The sequence below is a fragment of the Eleutherodactylus coqui genome, chromosome 2 (assembly GCF_035609145.1).
Source record: "Eleutherodactylus coqui strain aEleCoq1 chromosome 2, aEleCoq1.hap1, whole genome shotgun sequence".
NCBI lineage: Eukaryota > Metazoa > Chordata > Amphibia > Anura > Eleutherodactylidae > Eleutherodactylus > Eleutherodactylus coqui.
Window position 1 is genome coordinate 118,311,761 of NC_089838.1, and position 20,406 is coordinate 118,332,166.

Sequence of the window (20,406 nt, forward strand, 5' to 3'; positions counted from 1 at the left end):
TGAGAAATCGCTCAGTACAAGTCATGAGAACGGCTGAACGGTCGGTGTTTAAACCGGACGATTAGTGAACGAGCCGACGATGATATTTAAGCCTGCATAAAATGAACGAAAAATGAATGATTATCGTTTATTTTTGCCAGTTTGAACGATTTTTTGAACAATAATCGTTCTGTGTGAGGGAAAAACCCCTTTAATTTTTTGTGAACTTCAGATTATCATCATGTACTTACCCTAGTGGCTCTTTCTTAGTGAATGTTAAGTTGCGATTTGGACGAGCTTGATTTATTGGAATAGTAGTGCCCTAAAAATAAACAATATTGTGGTGTTTAATACATAGAATTAAATCCTGAAATTCTGCATATATTCTATAGTTTTGGGGACTATTTGACACATTTTTTTTTTAAAGGGAAGATGTTTGCTACACAAGTGTAAGTAAACCAAATTTGGTTCTCTTTCTCTAAACCAAACTGATTCTCTTCCCTTGAAAACTATGGCACTTAATACAAAAGGTAACAGTGACTTACACTAGCTTTTAGAGATGAACGAGTATACTCAATAAGGCTAACTACTCGAGCGAGTAGTGCCTTATTCGAGTACCTGCCCGCTCGTCTCTAAAGATTCGGCTGCCGGCGCAGGTGACAGGTGAGTTGCGGCGGTGAGCAGAGGGGAGCGGGGGCGGGGGAGAGAGGGAGAGAGAGAGAGAGAGATCTCCCCTCCATTCCTCCCCGCTATCCCCCACCGCTCCCGGCCCCCGAATCTTTAGAGATGAGCGGGAGGATACTCGGCTAAGGCACTACTCGCTCGAGTAGTTAGCCTTAGCGAGTATACTCACTCATCTTTACTAGCTTTCATTAATACTTCCCTATGTATAAGAGGGAACTTTTCACAAAATCACAGTATTATTTTTGCCAATCTTGTTTATCTGAGGTTATATAGTTGGACCAAGGAAATAAATTCTAGAATTATGTATTAAAATTAAAATACTGGGTAAAACTGCTACTGACAGATTTGGGGATATTGGCAGACAGCAAGCTTAAAGGAGCTTCTCATGTCTTAAAATTGTTTGACAGCCACGTTGTCATTCCTGATTGCTGCAGATCAGGACATGTGACTGCTGCAGCCAATCACTGACCTTCTACAGCCACTGATTGGCCACAGCAGTCGCATGTCCTGGTAAGCAGCAACCAGGAAAGACAGAAAGGTTAAGAAATTTTAAAGAAGATTTTTTTGCGTTATTTACTTTATATAGTTCTAGGTCCCCCATGCCCAAAACTATATAAAGTAATTATATTCCCTGTTGTGCCTGACCATTGTTCTGATGGTCCAGCACAGCTGGATCTGACAGGTGACGTCATCCAGCTAAAAGGCTCGGTGACGTCCCATGAACTTGTCACGTTGGCTTCTAATGTAGAAGGTTTACAGGATGTTAAGAGTGATGTCCCCGTCGGGCCCTCTAATGGCCGCACTGGTGATATGGGTAAACAACCCATGTGATCACTGCAACATTTGCAAACAGAAGATCAGGAGAGCAAATTTGGGGTTATACAATGTGGAAAAAAAGATGGCCTAGGAGCGATCCAATTACATGTACAAATATATGAATGGACAGTACAGAACTCTCCCTAATGATCTTTTTATACATAGGCCTGCACCTCGACAAGGGGGCAGTTACTAAAACTAGTGGAAAACAGGTTTCACTATCACAGAAAGGGAGTCTTTACTGCAGAGCAGTGAGACTATAGAACTCTCTGCCGCAAAGTGCTGTGATAGTTAAAGAATTGAACATGTTCAAGGGAAAGTCTGGATGCCTTACTTCAAAGAGATATAATGCCATAAATTATGAGTATTAGATAATAGGAAGTGGGTCATTGACCCAGGAATTTATACCGTTTGCTATATTTGGTGACATAAGCAATTTTAGCTCCTAACATTTGAGCAACTGGTATCTGCCTTATGGAGGTTTTTGCCTTCTTCTGGATCAACATTGTAGGATTATAAATTGAACTTGATGGACTTCTGTCTTTTCTAACCTTATGAACTAATTGTGTAACTATCTGAGATACATGATAACGAATTGAACTATACATCAACAACTAAACCTATTAAAGTAGCCCAGTAAGTAAACTCTTGCCTGAATTTTGTCGCACCATCCAGCGAAGTACCTGAAGGTCTGCACAGACATCCCCACATGGGTCTTAAGAGCCAATGTATACACTGCTCCTGAGTCTAGAGCTTCAATTGTGGCTAATTCTTCTTGATGCTCTTCCATAAGATCTGCAAGTCTTTTTGTTAGAGTAGCATATGCAGTTAACAAGAGCAGTAAATATGCAAATATTCCTTTAACAATCACTTATTAATAGTCAAAAAATTACAAATGCAGCTGTTGTCAGGGGCCTCTCCAGCATGTCCCATACTGCAGTACTGGCTCTAGCCAGCAGATGGCAGCATTGTATAATGGCAGAAAGAGAAAGCCCCCTAGGAAACCCTGAATCCAAAATTGGATTGCAAAGGGTTAAGTTGTGCCTTACTTTATGCACAAATCAAGTTAGACAAATTTACTATTGATGTTGCCAAAAAAGAATAGATGTTATACCTCTCAATTCACTTTCCAAAATGGTCTAGAAAAGAGGGTAAGTTTTGATGACTATAAAAGCCGACATTTTAAACCTTCAGCATCACATCCTAAAAAGTTCCAGTGCCATTACCAATGTTCAAAGCCTTCTCCAGTTGAAGACAATAACTTCAGTTATTTCAATGGAGCCCCAGTGCATTAGAAATGGTGTTGTATCTTTATTGACAACAATATTTTTGTTGAAGTGATCACTAGAAGAGCGGGGGTTTGCTCTGACTACTAGGTACAGTAAGTGCGTAAGGAAGCCAGCTGTGGTTAGGGGGAAAGTGGTTGGGAGATAGTGGAGCAATAGTATTGCCAACAGTCTGTAAATTATTGGACAGTCTGTTAAAATAGGGAAGTTTTGTCCCATTATGCATAAAAAAATATAATATGTCTGACATTTTTTTGCCGCTGTACAGGCTTCTACAAGTTATTGTGATTATCATAACTCTATAGTTCACAGTAACAAAGTGTTGCCAATGTGTTCAGCTATAGAAATATATCACTTATGATTTGCCAACATGTCCATATCAATTTCTGACATCAAGGCGTTGAGACATAAAGAACAGCAGGCTAATTAACCTGGTTACTCCTTTTAAATATACAGAATTGTATTATATCAAACAAATGTGTAATTCTCTAGGAGCATTCGAAGTATAATTTCCAAAGTCACAAAATGGACAATATTGCCAAAGTGTTCATTGTATCATTATAGGCTACAACGATAGAAAGTGTGCTACATAAAAGTTCTATCTTTAGTTGATTTAAATAACCACAGCTACACCAAGGAACAAAGTATAATTGTAAGTGTGAAAGTAATACTCTGCACAAGCTGATTAACTTATAATGTATATTACCGTATATACTCAAGTATTAGCCGACCCGAGTACAAGCCGAGTCAATAAGTTTTACCACGAAAAACTGGTAAAACTTATTGACTCGAGTATAAGCCTAGCTATACTCGAGTATATACTAGGTAAAGAAAAAATGCAATACTCACCTCCCAGCCGGCATCTGTCTCCCAGGTGCAATGGTCTCCCCAGCGGTGCGGCAAGCTGCTTGAGAATTCTCCCCGCTGTCATCTCCCTGCTCGGCTTTGAATTCCCCTGCCATCAGCGCTGTGTAAGTAAGCGCTGTGATTGGATCGAGCGCCAGCCAATCACAGCTAGCGCTGGATAAACCTATCACAGCCATTCAGTGATGTCATTCACTGAATGGCTGTGAATGATCGAGCGCTGGTTGTGATTGGCTGGCCCTCAATCCAATCACAGCACTTACCTACACAGCGCTGACAACGGGGCAATTTAAAGCTCAGCATGGAGATGACAGCGGGGAGAATTCTCAAGCAGCTTTTCGGACCGCCAGAGAGACCATCGCGCCGGTGACACAGACGCCGGCTGGGAGGTGAGTATTGCGGGTTTTTTGTTGTTGTTTTTTTTTACCTCACTCAAGTATAAGCCTAGGGGGCTTTTTCAGCGTTAAAAAATGTGCTGAAAAACTAGGCTTATACTGGAATATATATGGTATTCTACGCTACAAGTTATAGAATGTTATTTTGCAAGCATGTTGTATTAATGTTTACTATACTTATAAAAAAAAATCAATAAAATGATTTAAAAAATAACTGTCTGTGAATTTAGGATAAATTGTCCTGAAAGAAATCCAAAAAACATTAAATTGGCAAACCTACGGGACACAATTTTTACTACTAGAGAGGGGTGGGTACTATCAATGGGAAATCTATTCTGAGTATTTTGGCAAGTGGATGACAAACTGAAGCGATATTTAAGGCCAGGCTCATACACCCACTCTTGCAGTGCAGATGTACCTTCATAGTACATGTTTTGTAGATACCTAACTGTTGGAGCTGATTCCCAGAGCTCGCTAACATTTGTACATGCGTGCACTAATTAAAAAGTAAATAATGTGTAAAACCTAGGGTTACAGTATGTCGCATGTACTCACCTGTATAGTAATCTCCCCCTATCTCGAGCATTCATTTTTCCCCATTCCCCATTTTCAAAGGCTTCTTTTGCTGCTGCCACTGCCTTGTCTACATCTTCTACAGAGCAAAAAGCGACTTTGCATAACACCTATAAACAAACACAAAACAGATAGAAAAAGGTTGATGGCTGAACAAACGATCATCTGGTTAATACATGCAGCTATACATACGTTAGTCCATACTGGCTGTCAAAGTTACTCACATTGGCCATTTATGTTCAATGTCACCGGGCGATAGACAAACACTTTTTCTGGAACTATTCTTTCAAGGAAAGATGTTTGGTGGACTAAAAATCTTTCGTCCGACTACCAGGCGAAATATTTAAATGTGGCCAACTTCTTTCCAGATGATGACTATCTTCTATTGGTCAGCTGGTCATCTATTATTAAAATTCACCTGATAAACAACCATTTTGGTTTATATCGGCCATTTTCATCAACTTCAGCCTAATATGTATGGGCACCTTTAGGGTCTGTGCTGCATATATTCCTGTAGTCATCACAACATAGACTTTGAGAGGTCCAACCACCAGATCTAAAAAAGGAGGAGAATCCAGTCGTCCTACCTAATTTGCAGAGGCAGCTCGTAGCACTCAACAGTCATGGTGCCAACTCACACAGTATAGATATAGTTTTTGCCTGGATTTGCAATTGTAGTTTTTCACCTTATTACACATCTGTAAACTGATGAATGATGACCAATATACATGATGTATTAGAAAAATAATAGAGAAGTCACACTCACTGATCCATCTGTTGGATTAATAGTGTTCCAGGTTTCCCCACTGCTAGAGTCCAAAAACTGTCCATTAATAAAGCACTGGTATGGCATGTTCACAGTCATATTGTTCACATTTAATGTAGTCTGTAGATAAAAAGAAACAGACAGAGATGGTCAGGCAATTTATTAATATACATGTATGTTTTAGAGAGACATCTTTACTACACACGTAATGTTACTTGCTGTAAATCTAATAAATCTACTCCTCTCATGGTTCACATTGCAACATAAACAGTTTTAGAAGAGTTGGCAGGAAGGGAGTGGGCGGTGGCAGGGAGCTGTTCCAATCCACTCCAGGACTGCAGAGGCTACACAGTTGGAAGCTATGAAAATTGGCCCTTTGCCTCTTGGCTATCATCTACAGTTTCTAATTATACAGTTTCCGTATATGAATAATACAGCATTAGGGTTTATCCTCAAGTGACTGAAAAAAAAGTTTTCAAGAACAGTGAGGAGAATATACAATCTACTTACACAACGTAAGACTTATGTAATATGTACAATCAGAAATGCTAATATCCACATAATGCTGCAAGGCTGCTAACACCTTACGTGGGTAAAGAAGTGTAATATTAAGCAGGGGCAGACAGACATCATGGAGCCCCATAGCCAAGAAATAGATCCAACATTGAAATTTGCACTGGTTTCTGTCAATGCTCACATAATCCAATCTTAGGATAGAAGTGTAAAAATTGGTCAAGACTTACATAGTCTACAATAAGTTCTTCTTTATCTTCTCCACGGAATTTCCTCACTACCATCTGTATAAAGTCCTGGAACGTGGTGGCCATGTAGACATCTTCATTCTGTAACTCTAACCCAGCACATTTCTGTTTGATCTCTTCTACTAACCTGTGTATTAAAAAGAAACATATAAGTAAAGGCTAGAGAAGAGCGAGCATACTCGTTAAGGGACAATACTCGAGCGAGTATCGTCCTTTTTCGAGTACCTGCCTGCTCGTCAGAAAAGATTCCGGTGCCGGCAGGGGGCGGGGGGCTCACTCCCGCAACCCACCGCTCACCCCCCCCAGCACCTGAATCTTTTCTGACAAGCAGGCAGGTACTCGAAAAAGGACGATACTCGCTCGAGTACTGTCCCTTAACGAGTATGCTCGCTCATCTCTAGTAAAGGCCCATTTACATAGAGCGATGATCGCTCAAAAATTGCTTAAACAACAGTGACAGTTTTGAGCGATCATCTTGCATTAACTCTAATTAGCTACTTAAAAGTTATGCAGGCGCAGATGGATACCGCCACAATAGCTCCGAGAACAAAGCAGCTGTTTTGAATATGCAAACAGCTGCATTGTTCTCGGTGCTTTCAGCTGGTGATAACTGCCAGTGGGATTACAGCTGAAAGAATGCTATCAGTGTGCAGCGCTGATAAGGCTCATTGCTAATTTCTAGCTGGCTAGAAATGAGCGATGAACGAACAGTGCACAATGGCCACACGTTTAGACACAAAGATTATCGCTCAAAATACGGCTTTTGAGCGATAACCGTTGTGTCTAAATGGACCTTTACAGTCCCACACCACAGATACAGATTCTCTAAGCCATATACCATCTGGTATAAGCTATACTGGCACAAGGAGGTATGGGCTTTGCTGGAGGAGGATTCCCGTGTTGCAGTCCCCAGAACAGTCATAAAGTGGTGGCAGTAGTGTTGATGTAGTATTAATGTAGTCAGGAACTAAGCCAACGGCCTTCCCCAGGAGAGCAGTTAGGGTGTGAGAGGTTAGAGGACGAGACAGTAGCATAGTCAACAATGGAGCAAAAGGTCAGAAAACTAGAACAGGTACCAGATAAACAATCTGAAAAGCGAAGCAGAGCAATATCCAGGAATAAGGTGAAGGTCCCTTAACACTGATGGGAAGTCGGGCTAACCACATACATATTATATGGACAGTGGGCACAATCAGCTGCTTAGCTGATATGGCCACCTTAATGTATAAAATATCAAACTGAGACACATCGGACTTTTGAAAACCTGCTCTTTTCTTACTATATCACTGACCTGACAACATCCATAGACGCAGCTCCAGATTTAAAAAAGTCGGTGGTATCTTCAATGGCAGCAACATTGCTTAGAATCCCCTTCCAAATATTCTAGGTAAATAAAAGAGACACCATATGTATGAATGATTAATACAGTAACCCAAGAATATGAAGCAGATCTAGAAAAATAGATCACTGCCTCCATTTGTAAGTAATCTTGCATTCTCTGTATGAACAATTTACAGAATGACTTTTATTCCTACATTAATAGTTACATTACAGCTTACCTTGATATGGGACTCAATGGCCTTTTCCTCATCGGTTAATTCCAAAACCTTACTATCACCCATTGAAAAGTAATTGGATGCAGGTATCATTTTTCCATCTTCAAATTGAAGATTTCTCACTGTTAACTGTAATATATTAAATGGATTAAAACATTTCTAACTTAATAGCCCCTGGAGATCCCCAACCATCTTTGCCTACAAAATGCACTGGTGACCATGCTGGTCTTCGAAAGTTCAAGGAGATCCATTGTGGTCACATCTGGTAGCGAGGGTCTGTTGCAAGGCAGCCACTCAGACTCTCTCGGATATAGCCTAGCATGCCCAGAGCTTGCATATTAGATCTTTAAGGGTGCTTTAACACGGGTCAGGGTCAAATCATTCCGCCAGGACACCGCTGAAAGTCCTGTGGAAAATTCTGCATCACAATCTGTAGAGCTAACTTGCAGATTTTTATGCAGAATTGAAAATTGCTTGAATCTGCCCCCAATTCCACATCAAAATATGCATGTTTTTGGGGTCAGTGGTGTTTTTCTGCAAGTACAGCAACTGTAGCTTCAGCATTTTTCAGGCATTTTTCCATATGCTTTTTTTTTATAAGAAAAAGCAAAAAACTAAGGCCGGGTTCACACGAATTACAGCCGTTCTCACGCAGGTGGTCATGTGTAGTACAGCTTTTTTTTTTTCTTTCTCGCACTGTCACTTAGCAATGACATGGATTTCCGCAGCTCATATGCAATGTAATTATGTATAGGCTGAGTGTATATTCGCAATGATACTTAACAATGGGCTCTATGCAAAATAGAACATGCAGCGTTTTATTTTCCGAGAGCAGATTACGGAATTACAGCCTGCTATTGTGATTGGAACTGCGTAATTCAATGCATTTGATTGATCCGCGTATTACCACATATCATGTACTCTCAGAATCCGCAATTCAAATCTGGTAATGTGAGACCAGCCTAAAAAAGATACGTGAAAGATGTGTGAACAAAAAAAAAAAAAAAGGGTGTACTAATAGATCATAGACTTAACATGAGTCAACAATGTGATGCAGCAGCCAAAAAGGCAAATACAATTCTGGGATGTATTATGAGAAGCATAGAGTCTAGAGCATGTAAGGGTCATTATCCCCCTCTACTCTTCCTTAGTCAGACCTCATCTGGAATACTGTGTCCAGTTCTGGGCACCCCACTTTAAAAAAGACATAGACAAATTAGAGCAAGTTCAGAGAAGAGTTACCAAGATGGTGAGCGGTCTGCAAATCATGTCCTATGAAGAACGGTTAAAGGATCTGGGAATGTTTAGCTTGTAGAAGAGAAGGCTGAGAGGAGACTTAATAGCTGTCTACAAACATCTGAAGGGCTGTCACAGCGCAGAGGGATCAGCCCTATTCTCATTTGTACAAGGAAAGACTAGAAGCAATGGGATGAAACTAAAAGGGAAAAGACACAGATTAGATATTAGAAAAAACCTTTTGACAGTGAGGGTGATCAACGAGTGGAACAGGTTACTACGGGAGGTGGTGAGTTCTCCTTCAATGGAAGTCTTCAAACAAAGCCTGGGCAAATATCAGTCTAGGATGATTTAGTGAATCCTGCACTGAGCAGGGGGTTGGACCCGATGACCCTGGAGGTCCCTTCCAACTCTACCATTCTATGATTAAATCCGCACAACATGTCGATTTATGATGTGGACTTTTTCTACAGTGTATGAATGAGATTTCTTGAAATCTCACTGACTTTGCCTGTATTGTAATACTCTTTGTGTATTTTCTAACACAAATCCATAAGGAAAATATGCAGCATATGTGTCATGTGGGAACAGACTCTAAAAGGACATTTTATTTCAAACCCTCAAATACAGTAGAACAATAACTCACCATTTTACCATCTTTTCCAAAAAGAACTAGTCCATTTTTTGTGACAAGTCCTGACTTTGAAGCTCCTTCAATATGTAATGGTTCACCTGTGGGCACTGCACCCTCCAGCAGAGAAGATCCATATAGTGTTACTACCTGGTGAAACATTTTTTTTTAAAGTATTAAAATGCAACTGCACTGCTGCTAAATAAGAATATAATAGCAGTTTTAAAGTTCACATACATACAATTAAAAAACTTATCACACTCATCCATAAAGCTCTCCTCAGTGCTGCACCGCCCTATATCTCTTCCCTCATCTCGGTCTACCACTCTACCCGTGTTCTTTGTTCTGCTATTGACCTTAGACAAATGATGAGTTTAGACAGAACAGTTAGTGCTCACAAAATCATTCAAACGAACAAAAGTGAACGATATCGCTCAGTTTAAGCGCGATCTAGTGACTAAACGATGAACGAGAACCGTGAGATTCTCGTTCATTATTCAGTTTCAGCCGGCCTAAAAATCAGCGCTGGCTCGTTTATTTCTCAGGCAGTTTAAACACTGATCGTTCAGCGTTTCACATAGAAATGTGAAACGCTGAATGATAAGTGAACAAGAACTGTACGATTCACAACAAGAATCGTGTATTCCAAACAGCCTGTCCGAGCCCGTAGTTTAAGTAAGCTGTTGTGAGCAGGGCCTTCACTCAAATTGTCTATCGGTTTAACTGTATGTTACGTCTTATTTTTTCTATGTTCCCTCTGACTTGTACAGAGCTGAGGAATATGCTGGCGCTGTACAAAATAAAGATTATTATTACATACCTGATCATTTATAACTGTCCACGCACCAGGCACTTTATCATGTCCTCGGATCCAATTATGGATTGCCTCAGCAGAGTTGTCCCAACATATCTAGAACATTTGGTGAATAAGAAAGTGATATAAAGAGGCTTCATTAACAGTAATTATTTTAGCAGTTGGAAGTATCGTAAAAAGCAAATCTACTCTAAAATTCAAGTTCCTGGGAGTTTTTGTAGGTATTCTTGGGCTGGTTTAAATGTCCAGCAAATGCAGATTACCATGGGAGGTATGCCCAATAGTCACATTTTGCTCTTTGGGTCATTAGGTCAGATCTGTTCCTCCACATCTAGTGTATAATTCCAGAGGACTATCTTAGGTTAGGTAAAAACTGTACTAAGCGTGCTTTTACACGGGACAATTGACAGGTGCTAAAGCGCCCAACAGTTGTCCCAACAATTGTCACTCCTATGTGAAAAGACAGCAATAATCTCTCAGTCAATGGTGGTGGGGAAGGCTGAAGATCACTTCTGGCCGCTCACCTCCATTCACAATAAACAGGCAGTCATGACTGACAGAATGACGAATGATAGGTGAATGAATTATCGTTCATCATTCCGTCGCCTGCAGTGTTTATACTAAACGATTATCTTTCAGTTTTGCATGATCCAATGAGAATCTGAACAATAATAATCATTCAATGTAAAAGGACTCAGAGTCTGTACAATAGTCATGTAGATACCATTTGTTGGCTCTAATACCAGCAACGACCCATATGTCATGTTACTAACACCATTGTATGCAATATACCATGGTACTGCACTTTACCTTAGCGTTTTCCTTCTTTTGAATTCCCTCATAAGTAGCTCCATCTTCCGGTTGGTCTATACGAGGTGCTTTCCCATCAGCAATTAATTGTACAGCTTCCACCTAACAAGCCAAAAAAAATCCAAGAACATGGAGCTTATATTTTGCATGAAAAACATGTTTCAATTCGTGTAAGTTAATCAGGCATTTCTTGCATGTTTTATAAGCCTTTTTGATACAATGCTAATGGATTTTATTCTTCAAGGTGATATTGATCATTTGAATTAAATGTAATTAGCAAATGAACAATAAGTAGCAAATTTCCAAGTAAACTCATATCAATACATACTGAGATAGCAAGGACAAGGTAAGGCAGAGAAGACAGCCATGAAGGTTTCATCTGCCTCTCCATCCTAGTAGAGGCCACAGAAGAATGCCATTAAACTTGATCGACAGGGGTACTTATTCAGGACTGTGGACAGAATACCCTCGGTTCATGGCAGTCCATCCTATCTTTGCTGCACTGATCATTGAGATTTATACAGGAACATGAATATACATGTAAGTGTAAGGTTAGTTTCTTACGGGTGTATTATGGGTGCATTTATGTGCCTGTAGTAAGGACCAGTGTCCTGGCCCGACTGCAAATCTAGTGACCCGAATTCGACCAGCAAAGATCCTAATACTTTGAGTTTGGGTCAGTAGACCAACAGTCAGGCTGGTACACATGTCCATATTATTAATGCACCCGTAATACGCTCATGTGAAACTGGCGAAAGTGAAGGGGAACAAATGAGTATATTACTGTAAAAGGCACTCTGGCTTGTATTTGTAACAGAATAAAGAAGAGCTGAAGAAAGCAGCTAGTAAACAAATAAAATACAGCATAAAGAATGGAAAAAGCTCTTACCATTGTCTTCACTCCTACTGGATAGAGAAAACGGTTGTATAGAGAATCTACAGTATCATTCGGCTCTACATCACAAACTTTCTGGAGCAGAATTGGTCCTGTATCCAGCCCTTCATCAGCCCAGAAAACAGAAAAGCCGGCCTTTTTATCCCCATCAATTAAGGTCCTGTGAATTACATTTACATCACATTATACCCCACTGGAGTAGGATGAGAGGTCCTGCTAAGGAATTCTAAGCTGCCCTCTTAGGTGATCTTCTCACGCTTTCGACAAAAAAAATATATGCTGTCGCTCACTGCGGTTTATCAAACCTACAATTACTATAATGAATTTAATCGGATTCCATACAGGATTGCTTGTTTTCTACATTTCGCGTAAAGTACAAGGTTTTTGTTACTATGCCTTTCAGAGGTTTTGCCTATTATAACATTTTAATAAAAGTGGTCTCACCAATTTATGGCTGACGCTCCTCTGTGACGTGGCAAGATGGAAGGGTGATAGATGATAGATCCATGCTTAGGATTATCAATGACTTCCATGGGTATAAACTGGGAGCAAAAAGGTAGAACATTGAGCTCAGCTCCAACAGACTTGTAGGCCTCTACTACTTCTGGTAAAGATTTCCCTTTTAGCCTCCATCGGGGGAACTTAAATACCGGTGTGCCATCCTTTTCTGCTGCCACCGCTGGAACAGAGATGACAAAAAAATGTCAGTTATCGTTGTCAGCTGTCAGGTACAAAACAGGAAAAAATGCTGAATTATTGGATATAAAGGAAGTAAGTTGTCACCCACATATTGCCTTTGTGTATTATGGTGCAATACGTCTTATAGTCCCGAACAGTAAGATTACTGGTTACATCAGAGAGGTTATAGTAGGTGTTAGAATAGAGAAATCAGAATAATTTAAGCTGACTACAGATGTAATAATTTGGCCTCAAAGTATCAGTGTTCCAATATTTTCACCTTTGTCTTCACACAATTCATTTTTAGGTGATGTCTTACAAGAAACCAAAGGCTCCTTCATAGAGTAGTAGCTAGAGCAAGATATAAAGCCTTCAGTGTATAGGTATGTAGATAAAGGTATGTATAGGCATTAAATAAAGTGATGGCTAAGCTTCTGTTTGGTTTCATTAGAGAGATGAGAAGTTTTCTGAAACTTTTTAGTATTTTGGGGCACCACAATTTCCAGTTTGCAAATGTTGTTAGCAGCCTAAAGTAGTTTGGTTTATATTCAGCAGGTACTTGCCAGATTTACCGCTGTGAGAAAGAAGGACAACAAGTGTCAGCAGCTTCAGTTGTTGATAAGGCTTCACAGGCCAGTAAAGTCCCAGAATTATTTTCTGTCAATGGCATTATTATCAATATGCTTTGTATGTATTAACGCATTTTCCTCTTAACAGAGACAGTTAATTATACTTATCGCCGTAGACCTAAGGTTGGAGAGGCTCTGCTACAGCCCCAATTTCCTTCTGGTAGTACACAGCGTGCAGAACCCCGCCAGGAGTTATGTCACAGGGGCTATGGGCCAAAACAAGGGAATGCTGTTCCGACTCACGGGAGTTCTCCACGTGGCATATGGTGACTGAGATCACAGCTAGGGGCAATCCGTGCCCCACCAAAGTGGGATCTGAGGCTGACTTATCACCACCGGGGCTCAGGGGACACCCAGGCAGGGTGTGATATGCAGTGCAATGTTCAGTGAGCAGCTTTCAGGGCTCTAGTGTCAGGAAAATACTGAATATTATTATTTTGATTTTATTTAGCCATCCAATTACAATTTTGAGTCTATGACCAGAATATACTGAACCATCTTTGTTCTGGACAGAGAGACAAGTAAATACGTTTGTGTCTAAGCAAATCAGATCTGCATATCAAAAGAGGGGAAGGCAACAGGATGGACTTTTGAGATGTGTCTTATCTTGGGTAAAAAGTTATATTTATTCTGGGAAAAGGCAGTTTGCATATAGACAAAGAGGAGTCAACATTTATGACCACCTGTGGCTGTTTGATCTCTACTCCATACAGGAATGGGCTGGCACCTTTCTGTTTAGAAGACTTAGGAATACAGACATATAGTCACCTGTTGGAATGCAAGCATGTGGTCATCAGTACTAGAATAATATAAAAGGTCTCATTTTCTCAAGTCAAATTGTAAACAATGGAGATAGAATGAGGACCTGCCATATCTGTCCAACCCCTTAGAAGTGAGGGGAACCTTTGGTGATGGGATGAGGTGTCATGCCTGTTGGTCTACTGGAGAAGATACTCTACCTTACCACTGTGTTTGGCTTTCCCGGTTGCTAGTTCAGATGAGTCGACTTCTCAGTGATGTTCCTGGTAACATGTAAGCTGGAACCTCTTAGCTAATAATGTGTAGCTAATGATTTAATGCAACTTGCAATCTTCATACTTTGTGATGTGATGTAAGCTGCAACCTTTATGCTTTGTATATAGATATTACTCTTTGTATATAAATATAATAATTTCCAAAAGTAGGACAATTGTTCACCACTATGCTCGATTATCACTTCATTTGAATAAATGATTATTTTTGAACCTTCCATATTGTTGTACTCTCTTTAAAGTGTAATCTGAACTTTAACCCCTGCTCCTTGCAGCAATACATCCAGGTATGGAGATAACAGGTCACATCGAAAGTGGAAATAAATTTGAAATGTTGGATTTTTTTTAACTTGCCAAAAACATGGCATTTTAACAAGGGCGTGTAGACTTTGTATATCCACTGAATATTTGTTAAGGTTGCACCATACACAGGTATTATTAATTCAGTTTGGTTGCCCCTGGGCAAAAACGTAAGTGGGGATTCTCATTTCATCTCTTGACCTCAGACTCTACCTTACCTACCTTGGAAGTCTATGAGTGTGAAGGCTCACTTACATGAGCATATTTTTACTGTATTATGTACATACTTTTTACTTTATTTTTTTTTAAACAAGCTGAACCAACATGAGTAATGTTTTACATTTACATGATCACTTTGGAAAGGTTTCAAATAAAGAAAAGCCTGTGGTTAGTTCTAGGCTTTTAGTTCAAGTTAGTTCAAGTCAGAAGTTGAATTACAAGGAGTGATTACATAATATATGAGAGAATCAAGTGCCCAAGTACCTCTGAATACAAACACTTACCAAGAGGATCAGCCTTTCCATCCTTGTCAGGGACTGTGAAGACTCCTACCACTTTATGTCCTTCCTTGCGTAGATTACTATACACTTCCTGACCAAAGACGCTCTGACCAATAAGGGCTAGTCGTAGCTTATTCTGATAGTAGACCTGTAATACACATGAAGAATTGCAACACTTACAGATAGTCCTGTACGTATAATACTACATGCAACAATGTGTGATAAGAAGCAGCAAGTGATATACAACAGCTAATGGAGAATGGACAAGGAAGTGTTCACACAGCGTGTGTGCCTCAGCTCGGAAGTTCCGTGACGGCTGCTGAAAACAGCGCTGTGACGGAATCCCTGAAGGGAAATAAAAGGAGCCATTCACTTGTATTATGAAACAGACATCCCTTTGGTGTCCGTCCTACAGGGTTCCGTTCATTTCCGTTTAACTTGGAGCACAGACTAGTATAGTCAACTATGTTATTCTGTGCTGCAAATAAAATGGAAACCTTGTAAAATGAACACCAAAGGAGTGGCTGATTCACAATGGAAGTAAATGGTTTCCATTCAGGGATTCCATCATAGCCCTGTTTTTAGCAACTCTCATGGAACGCCCGAGCGGTCCTGCTTAATGACGGTTTTCAAGCAGAGCTGAAAACCGTTGTTTGGCCGAACAGAGAAAGATGGGCACATTTAGACACGATTATCACTCAAAAGACGGCTTTTGAGCGATAATCATTGTGTCTAAATGGGCCTTTAGTAATCAGTGCTAGGAGAGGAGACATATTTGATAAGCAGAGAAAGGAGCATTTTTTTGCAATATGACTACTTGGTTTCTTATATTTGTTTGTACTACTGATTTATCAAAAAAAGATGTTTAGTTATTTTTTAAAAAACATAAAATAAAAATAATTCAAAATAACAAGTATTGCAAATATCATTGTCAAGTGAGCTAATAGTTTTAACAGTCTTCTGATATGCGAATGTCTAGCACTACGGGCACCTCTATAGAACAATAGCTTTAAGGGTGCTTTTACATGGGCGGATAGTCCCTCAAATGAGCAATTACGGGCAACTATCGGCACCAGACAGGGTACTGAGTGAGAAGTCGCTCAGTATTTGCAAATCATTTCGTTTCAGCTCAAACAGAACAAAAAGTGAGCAACTCCTCACTCCATATAAACAGGCAGTCGTTCATCTTTAAAAGACTACCTGTTTGCAGTGATCAGAAACAGGTAGCCGAAAGAAATCCCTAACGCGCTCCACCTCCATTCACTGAACAACTAATACTCCTGTGTGATAGTCGGTAGGATGGCTGTGTCTAAGCAATAAGGATAAACACCTTATCATGGCAAAAGGCAACATACAGCTTTTATCACAGACTAGCAAGAAAGCTACTTGTAGCTGCAAGGTCGCTCTTATTGACATTAGTTATCATATGGGAGTGGCTGTTATGCTGGCACAATACTCCAGTGCAGACCTAAGGCAAAACAATTACATAACAGCACTTTCAATTCCCACTAGCAAAGTCATGTGTTCAGGCAAAGATCCAAATACAGTATAAGATCTTTACATGTAATACCAAGACTCGCCACTGCAGAAATCAGTCCAGTGCATGAGCACATTGGGCCATCCAACGGGGCTCCTGTGCGCTGCCTTGCATGAAGAGGCACAGCGCCAACAGTGCCCCACTTACAAGGACAGCAAGTGGGACGCTACAGCCACCAAAACAGAAGAAGCTGTAGCAGGGAGCCTGTGGAGCCTTAGAGAGGGTCCGGAAGCTGCTAATGAACATGTACACCCTCCTGGGTAGTAATCAGCAGCAGCAGGGAGCCCGAGGAGCCTGGGAGAGGTGCTGGGAGCCGGTAATTAAAGGGGTTTTCCCGCGCCGAAACGGGGTTTTTTTTTTTTAACCCCCCCCCCCCCCGTTCGGCGCGAGACAACCCCGATGCAGGGGTTAAAAAAACAACCCCCACAGCGCTTACCTGAATCCCGGCGGTCCGGCGTCTTCATACTTACCTGCTGAAGATGGCCGCCGGGATCCTCTGTCTCCGTGGACCGCAGGGCTTCTGTGCGGTCCATTGCCGATTCCAGCCTCCTGATTGGCTGGAATCGGCACGTGATGGGGCGGAGCTACACGGAGCCGGCATTCTACACGAGCGGCCCCATAGAAGACTGCAGAAGACCGGGACTGCGCAAGCGCGGCTAATTTGGCCATCGGAGGGCGAAAATTAGTCGGCTCCATGGGAACGAGGACGCCAGCAACGGAGCAGGTAAGTATAAAACTTTTTATAACTTCTGTATGGCTCATAATTAATGCACAATGTACATTACAAAGTGCATTAATATGGCCATACAGAAGTGTATAGACCCACTTGCTGCCGCGGGACAACCCCTTTAAGCTGTGCACTGCCCTGGGGAAGAAGCAGCAGGAGCAGGGAGCCTGGGAGAGGGGCCGGGAGACAGTAGTGCATATCTATAATCGGATGCCAGCGGGGATGACGAGCAGCTGCCACAAAGCGCCAACCATACACAGCTGCATCGGGAACCACACAGAACCGCCGGGGAGCTTGCCACAGTGATGGCAGCAGCGAGGAGCTTCCATCACGGCCGGGACAGGAGGCACGAATTCACAAAGATGCTGTGCTGCCAGGACCTGCAGGGGAGCCATTGCTGCAGCCAATCAGGCATAGAGGGCGTCACCCACCCTATCAGTCTTGACTCCACCAGGACTTCTTGGTGGTGTCAAGATACAATAATACCGGAGCAGGATTTGGGAGTCTCAATCCCCCAGATTAACTGTCAGAAGGCGTTTGTATTTACACACAAACTGTCTATAGCCTGCGCGGCTCAGGAAAAAAGCTACAAGATACCATCAAGGTGGTACAGATATCCTACTTGTCTCCACACTATATTCCCTTCAGTTTCGGAACTTTGTTGGTGCTGTGGAACTGATAGAGGTACTATGATCCACATCTGGTGGAGTTGTAGCATGATAAAACCTTTTTGGGCCAAAATATTTTCCACATACAATTTAATACAACATAAAAGAATAGATAACACCCCACAAGTTGCCCTCTTTTCAATACTCCAGGCTCAAAAAAAATCTCAAAAGAGAGGTTCACTACGATTTTGCCTGGCAGTTGCTAGGGTGGTCATACTGCGCCATTGGCGGACCAATCACATTCCTTCCATGTATGAATGGCAACAAGAGATGTCACACCTGTGTCATATGGAGGAATTGTGTGCGGCAATGCGAGGGAAGCAGATAAATTTCTGTCAGTTTGGCAGCCATGGTTAGAATAAACAATAACAAAGTAAGAACAATAAGAAGAAAGATTTCTTAACTTGGGTCAGTTCATAAATGGGCATATCCTCAGTATTAGTCATAGTTGATCGACAGGTACTCAGGCTCCCCGCCAATCAGACAATTGTTCACCTTACTGTCACTGTAGCGGACCAGGCATCATCATCACTCGTCAATACTGGAAGCGTAATAATCAACAATTATATTTCCCGTACTGACAAGTAAGGATGATGTCTGGCCTGCGCGGGCCAAACGATCAGCTGATTGGCAGAGATCCTGAGCAGTGGGCCCAAATCAATCAGCTATTGATGAGCTATCCTATGGATAGGTCATCAACGGTTAATTCCTGGAATACCCCTTTAAGCTTGCATACACAAAAGACCAAGGAATTCAGTGATGTCAAGATGTCTACTTCCAATCTAGGCTCCGAACCCCTTCCTTTACCTTGTCCCCTTTGTAATGCCTAAAATCTCTTTATCATTCCCTATGGGGTTTTTTTCAGCTAATCTTGCCTTAAATGATAAAACATCAAGATAAAGGTCTTGAAAGACAATGGTGATTTGCATATTTGCATGATTAAACAATGGTGATGTAAACAATGATGCCTGAACTCTCATAAACTCCTGCTTCATGTTTGAGAAGAATTAATCATGAGGCTGGGCTCACAGGAGAGTTTCATTGACTCCATTCATAGCCTATATATCTCACAGCCCAGGGTGTGAGATATATACACAAACACACAATGAATGGAGTCAATGAAAGTCAATGGACTTTCATTGTTCCATGCACACTGCGTATAGATAAGCAAGAAAAAAAAATTCTGCATGCTCTATTTCTCTGCGTTCATACACAGCATGAGCCCTATACATTTGTATGGACTGCATATGATATGCTGTCCATGCCCAATACATTGTGTATGGGCAGCGTTTTTATATGCATCCCCACTCTGCTTGGAGCAGGGCATAAAAAAAAAGTCACACCGCACATGTCCGTGTGCAGTGCCATGCACAGCCCTAGGTGGTCTCTGCTAGCTCTCTGCATGAAAAAACTCATGGCATGCGCTATTCTGATCCGATCTACAGACAAGAATAGCCCATTCAAGTGTACAGGGATAGAAAGAAAACAAATAGCACTGAGATGCCATCCGTGTAGAGTCCGCGTGCCATCCATTTTTTTAAGAAATGCAGAAAAAAAGAAGTAAGCCTACTTCAATTTTTTTTTCTTTTGTGGTCATGAAAAACGGACACCATAAAAATGTTAAAAAAAAGAGAACCCACTGACTGCATATGGGTAGCACATGGAACTGCACGTGGATGGAAAGGGTCAATTCTTTATAGAAGGAACAAAGATAAGTTTTTTTAAAGCAAGTGTGAACCTAGGTGACCCCAGAATACCAACACCTCTAATGTTTCCGTTATCAACTGAAATGGAAAATGTATCAGATGCCAACTTCAAGGACATAAATAACAAAAAGTCATGTTTATTTTCGTCACCATTTCGTGATAGAACAGAAGTGTTGCCCCTAATGGCATTTGCCATCAGAAATAAAATGTCATTGGAATTAATGGGCTTTTTGCCAATATACAGTAACATTATGAAATCACCAGTGTGAGCGAAGTAGACCGCGCTATAATCTGTCATGTGCCAAACAAATATTGTATAGCTTTTAACATAAATTGTAACATTCATGACGGCATTCACATACACAGCAATTATTATTTTATAGACAGCAACAGATGCAGCAAACACAACAAAGCAGGCCTCCAATACTCCAGACTGGGCACTGTACTGTATGTCCCCCAGTATCCCGGGCTGGGCACTGTACTGTATGTCCCCCAGTAACCCAGGCTGGGCACTGTACTATATGCCCTCCAGTATCCCGGGCTGGGCACTGTATTGTATGTCCC

The 20,406-nt window shown here is 41.2% G+C and overlaps 1 protein-coding gene across 1 annotated transcript in view; it reads right to left on the reverse strand.

The window, feature by feature from the left end:
• ALDH1L2 (aldehyde dehydrogenase 1 family member L2) overlaps window positions 1–20,406 on the reverse strand; it is a 40,005-nt gene that overhangs the window by 18,942 nt on the left and 657 nt on the right. The window contains exons 2-14 of the mRNA XM_066591449.1: window positions 15,208–15,352; window positions 12,511–12,745; window positions 12,061–12,226; window positions 11,172–11,273; window positions 10,368–10,457; window positions 9,563–9,697; window positions 7,684–7,809; window positions 7,416–7,507; window positions 6,107–6,251; window positions 5,364–5,483; window positions 4,580–4,707; window positions 2,132–2,282; window positions 231–301 (exon numbers count right to left, since the gene is read on the reverse strand). Coding sequence (XP_066447546.1) covers window positions 231–301; window positions 2,132–2,282; window positions 4,580–4,707; window positions 5,364–5,483; window positions 6,107–6,251; window positions 7,416–7,507; window positions 7,684–7,809; window positions 9,563–9,697; window positions 10,368–10,457; window positions 11,172–11,273; window positions 12,061–12,226; window positions 12,511–12,745; window positions 15,208–15,352 — 1,706 coding nt within the window. The remainder of the gene's footprint in view (window positions 1–230; window positions 302–2,131; window positions 2,283–4,579; window positions 4,708–5,363; window positions 5,484–6,106; window positions 6,252–7,415; window positions 7,508–7,683; window positions 7,810–9,562; window positions 9,698–10,367; window positions 10,458–11,171; window positions 11,274–12,060; window positions 12,227–12,510; window positions 12,746–15,207; window positions 15,353–20,406) is intronic.